This window comes from Molossus molossus, unplaced genomic scaffold (genome assembly GCF_014108415.1).
Source record: "Molossus molossus isolate mMolMol1 unplaced genomic scaffold, mMolMol1.p scaffold_m16_p_11, whole genome shotgun sequence".
Taxonomy (NCBI): Eukaryota; Metazoa; Chordata; class Mammalia; order Chiroptera; family Molossidae; genus Molossus; species Molossus molossus.
Genome location: NW_023425346.1, coordinates 91,390,780 through 91,396,086, shown reverse-complemented (window position 1 = coordinate 91,396,086; position 5,307 = coordinate 91,390,780). Strand labels below are relative to the sequence as shown.

General features: G+C 57.7%; 1 protein-coding gene across 1 annotated transcript; it reads right to left on the bottom strand.

The window, feature by feature from the left end:
• Window positions 1-471: 471 nt before the first annotated feature.
• CDK5R2 (cyclin dependent kinase 5 regulatory subunit 2) lies at window positions 472-2,583 on the bottom strand. Its single transcript, XM_036254565.1, has one exon. It carries the CDS (start codon window positions 2,506-2,508, stop codon window positions 1,399-1,401), a length of 1,110 nt encoding a protein of 369 aa, XP_036110458.1. The 5' UTR covers window positions 2,509-2,583; the 3' UTR covers window positions 472-1,398.
• Between the last annotated feature and the right edge of the window lie 2,724 nt (window positions 2,584-5,307).

The window sequence follows — 5,307 nt, the reverse complement described above, 5'->3', positions numbered from 1 at the left end:
TCTGTAAAAGGGGGACAGCTTCTAGTGTCCTCATCATTTCATCCAGAAATGGACAGGCAACTAATGAGGAGCTTGTTCAGACAAGATGGAGGTGGGGGAGGAGGGTAAACGGGACCGAAAGAGTAGCAGTTCTCAGGGACTTGACCTTCCTCACTAGGTCCATTAGGGCCTCCTGCAGGGCCTGTGGCAGTTTCACTCCTGCTCCCGCTTCCTCCCTCCCGGAGCCCAAAGAAAGGCCGGCGCAAAACCATCTGCAGGCGCTTCCAGCGCTTTATAGTTATCTCCCAAACAGACGGACACACAGACAGTGCGGCCCGCGCCGTCGGCCCGCATCATTGGCACCTTGGATACGGCACCAGGCCCAACCCAGTCCCTGGTACCCTCCCGGGAGGATTATGGTCCGGCCTCAGATCAGCACCTCAGACAGCTCCCGGTCCAACCCTCCCTCCCCCCACCCTCCAGAAACAACCGAATAAATTAAAAGAGGGGAAAACAAAAAAACACCTAAGGATGAGGAAGAGGGTGCCCCTCCCCCTGAGTAAGAAGAGTTTCTGTCTCTTCCCATCCTTCCGCTGAGGCGCTGCTGCCGCCGGGGTGGCCTCCTAGGTAGAGTTTGCTCCCAAAGGTCAGCTTCCTGTAGTCAGTATCCTTCACCCCCCAACTCCCGGCATGCAACACGTTGGAAAGGTAGAGAGAGGCAGTGGGGGTGGGGTGAAGGGCCATCCTGGTGGTTGTCTGAGCCCCTGGGGCTGCAGTTTCTCGCTGCACCTCAGTCGATCCAAATTAAGAACTAACGTTCCTTTTGGTCTTAGGAGAGGGGTATGGGGACTCAGTCGGGGGGAATAAATGCAAGCTGACAGGGGGGTGGGGGAGGCAGACAGGGGGGAAGGTGGTGACACATGCTAAGAGCGAGGAAAAAGAGACAAGAAGGGGAGATGGGGACACAGGTGCAGAAAGAGAAACGGGGGCAGAGATAAATAGGTGAAGTGGGGACTGAAATACACACCCAAGGAACGTAAAATGGAAAGGCAGATAGGAGGGAAGATGAATATACAGGAAGAAAGTGAGGAAATGGACAAAACCGAGGAAGATGGACTTACACACAGAGAAGGAAAAGGGGAGACCCTGGCAGAGTTGGACAGATGGGGGCGTAGACAGAAAGGTTGAGGTAGGGGGATCCCCTTCCCGCGCTCATCCCCACCCCCACCCTACGCCCAGCAAATCCAGACGCTGTAGTCTCTGGCTTCCTGGCTTCCACCTTCCACTGCGGGGCAGGGTGGCTGCTCCTCCGGCCGGGGCTTGGAGCGGCGGTAACAGCGGCGGCAGCTTGATGGTCCCGGGGGCTCCGAGTGTGTGTCAGGGGCTGGGGCGGGAGGCAGGCGCGGCCTTCGGGTATCCCTAGCGGTCCAGGTTCATAGTCCAGTGCTTGGCTCCCGGCGCGCAGCTGTCCCTGGCGGCCGAGGAGGAGGTGGGGGCCGCGGGCGCTCCCCCACTGGGTGGACCCCCGGCGCCGGCGGCGGCCTCGCCCTCATTCTTGAGGTCTTGAAAGACCTGCGTGAAGAAGTGGGGGTCGGCGTTGAGCCGCAGCATCTGCGGGCTGAGCCGCTGGATGAGGCGAAGGCAGCGCTGCCAGAAGCGCTCCTTGTCGGGCTCCACGAGGAAGGGCTTGAGCGGGTAGGAGATCTCGTTGCCCATGTAGGAATAGGCGAGGTAGAGGCAGGTAAGGAAGGCGGCCTGCAGCTCCGCGGCCGACGCCAACTCATCCCCACGCAGCGACTCGCGGCACAGCAGGTACACGAACACCAGGTTGGCAGGCGTAATGAAGGCCTGGTCTTGCCAGCCTTGCAGCAGCAGCGAGCGGTCCACTCCGCGGAACCAACCCACCAGCTCGCCCGGGCTCAGCTCCTTGAGGCGGTAGCAGCGTCGACACACGAAGTCGCCCAGGCAGCGCAGCAGCTCGCCCGTGGACGCCTGCACGATGACCCGCCGCGGCGAGCCTCCAGGCACCGGTGGCGCCGCCTGCGGGGCTGGGGGTGGCGGCGGTGGCTTTCCTCCTCCCGAGCCTGGCGGCGGGGCGACAGCGCTGACCCCCGACGGCGGCTCGCAGGTGGCGGCGGCCGCGGGCACTGTGGGCACCGGCACGGCCAGGGGCTTAGTAGCACCGCCGCCGTCGGGGAGATCCCGGCCCTTGCGGAGAAGGTTCTCGCGGTTGCGTTGCTGGACCAGGGGGTCCGGGCCAGTGGACGCTGGCTTGGGCGTCACCTTCTTGCTGCCTTTCTTCTTCTTGGCAGACGCGGCCACCAGGCGCTTCCAGGTGAGCGCCGAGATGAGCACGGATGGCCGTTTGAGCCGGCTCTCGCCTTTGCCGCTCTTGCCTACTGGCGGCGCTCCGTAGCCCCCCAGGGCCTCGTCTCCCACGGGCGGTGCCTTCTTCTTCTCCTCCGGCAGCCCACCGGGCCTCCGGCCCTTGGCCGAGGAGGCGGGGGAAAGAGACAGCACCGTGCCCATCCTGCAGAGAGGGGCCGGCGCCCGGGCCCCGGCGGGAACCGCGGGCGGCGCCGCTGCCGCCGCCGCTGCTGCTGCAGCCCCCGGGGACCCGGCGGTGGGGGGCCTAGCCCCGGCCCGGGCGCGGAACGGGCGGGGAAAGCTGGCTGCTCTGCTGCTTGGTGGCTGCTGCTCCGAGTCTGAGCTGCGCCAGCTGCAGCGTCAGCCCCACCCCTTGGGTCTCTTCTTTCGCCGGGCCGCGCCCCGCTTCACGCAGCCAATCCTCGCCCGAGCAGCCCTCCTAACCGGCAGTTCCTATTACCAATAGAATCTCGCATGCCAATCCCAAGTCCCGCCCAACCCCACCCTCTGTCGCTGGTCCTTTCCCTTCACCGGAGAGGGTAAAGGAAGAGTGGCTGGCGGTCGTTCGAGGACCTCTGCAGGGTCTGAGCTGGGGAGGAGAGGTAGCAGCTCCCACCTCCCCATATAGGTCCTAGCGTCCTGGGTCAGCTTGTTTTGATGCACTGGATGGAGGTAGAAGAAAAGCCACGGGAACAGCCCGTCTCCTCTTTTGATTATGTGTTGCGGGGCAGCACAAGTAGCGAGTGCCCTCATCAGGGCGCCCTGGCTTCAGCTGGGTCGTACTGCACCGGCTCCTTCAATTGGGCAGTCTGTTCTATTCCCTTTTAGGTCTCCCCTACCTTCCCTCCTCACGAAGCCACCATAGAGGGCTGCAGGAGGAGCATTTTTGCTCTGCCTGTGATGGGGTGCTGGTAGGGCCTGGGTCTTCCTGAAGGTCACAATCCACCCCTTGAGGGCCCTTGCTCTGGGAACCACAAGACCCTCATATGTGTCCCTGGGGCCACGTTTTCCGGCCTGATTCTCTGTAGTTGACTTCTAGGGGGAGAGGTCCTGCAGTTCTGGCCTCTGGGTGGCTCCTCTTGTGCTCTTCATCCTTACCAACACACTCTGATCCCACATTTGGGTGGGTGACGGATGGTTGGTCCATGGGGAAATGCTGGAAATTGGATGAGTTGGTCTCCCCAGGCTCAGGCAGCAGACAAGGCCTCTTGAGTGGAGGGAGGCCCAAAAGTGTTGGCACAACCTCCAGCCCAGCCCCAGGTCTAGCTTGAGGTGGGTTTTCATTCTTAAATGCTTTCTGCTATTTCTGTCCCAGCTGTCCCCACTCCCAGCTGCAAAGAATTAGGCTGAGTTCCACACATTTCTTTCTTTCTGTCTGTCTGTTCTTTCCTCAGAGCCCACAAAGCCTTTGTCCTGTATTTGACTCTCCAGGGCTTATCTGCAGGTTCTGAGCTCAGCTGGTTCTGGGCTGTATCTGCCTTGTAGGATGGTGTCCACGTTCTACCAGGCCTGCTCTCTGGCTCTCCAACACAGAAGTCTTCAGCTTCTTAAGTGTGCCTTGAAGGCGGGTATGATGGTAAGAGAAGCTCCTGCCTATGGATTCAGCGATCTTCAGAATTGTCCCTGTAGTCACCTCCTTGCTCCTCACAGATCACTAACACAGATCCAATGAGCCGCTGCTGTCAGGGTTGGTGTGTGTGCACATGAGCATGTGGTTCATTCTGCATAGGCTGTTCCAGGATCTATTGCTGGTGTCATCTAGGACAAGATCTTCTATGCAGCACCCACAGATGTCACCACATGGTACCTTCACTCCAGGCCCAGCTGTGACCTACTGTTGTCCTCTGAGTCAGAATCAAGAATGTTCTCCTCTGTGTCAGGGTCCTCAGAACAGATACCTTAATAGGTCTCACTTCTGTCCAGCCTGTGTGGCTCAGTGGTTGAGCATCGACCCATGCACCTAGAAGTCTCTGGTTCGATTCTTAATCAGGACACATGCCCAGGTTGTGGGCCCGATCCCCAGTGGGGGCATGCAGGAGGTGGCCAATCAATATTTTCTCACATCGATGTTTCTATCTCTCTCTCCCTCTCACTTCCTCTCTCTCTCAAATCAATAAAGGAAAAAAAATTTTAAAGGTCTCATTTCCATTTCTCATTCTTCACCTTACCCTGCCTCAGACCCACTCTCTGGCTCACCCACTCTCCACCCTCCGAGTGTGGTTATACCTCTTGAATCTCTGAACTCCTACCACTGGGCCAGACACCCGCCTCCCCTCCAAAAAACACTACTTTGCCTTCTGTCAGGCTATTGAAATTCTACCTCCTCCAAGAAGCCTTTTGGACTGATTGGAAGGGAGCTAATGCTCTTTTTAATATCAGTCTTTCTAACCTCATCCCCCAGCAGCAGCCACTACATAATTGAGGGATGCGCTCTGAGTCCCCTGTTCAAGATATGCAGGATGGATATAGGTAGAGTTTTAAGGAAAAGCAGACAAAATAATAAAAAAACAAATCCTTGAAGAGTGACAGTAATTCTGTTATTAAAAAGAGAAGTGAGAGGGAGGTTATGTCTCTCCAGGGTGGAGGCCAAGAGGGATAAGCGTAATGAAAGTAGGAAGATTTGAGAAGGTAGGCTTTATGGAAGGGCAGTGACGTCCCCACCATTTTTGCAAGTGTAATTTTCTGTTTGGGTTATATTTAGGGTCTATATTCTGTAATTGGTGCATTTATCTGTATTAGTATCTGTTTGTCCATTCTCATCTGTCCCTTTCCCATGGGTGTACACACTCCTCTGGTACAATGCTGGCTGGATTAGACTTCTTTAGATGAGAAACCCCCTGAAACCAGGCTCCTTGTCTGTCTCCATCACTCTGGAGAACAATGCTCTGTCCAGACAAGCAGTTATTCCTGAAGGCTCTTTATGGCCAAAACTGTAGGCCTATAGGAAGAACTGGAGGGTCT

Excerpts from the sequence above, each read along its gene's own strand:
- CDK5R2 (XM_036254565.1), bottom strand. The coding sequence starts at position 2,508 with ATGGGCACGGTGCTGTCTCTTTCCCCCGCCTCCTCGGCCAAGGGCCGG.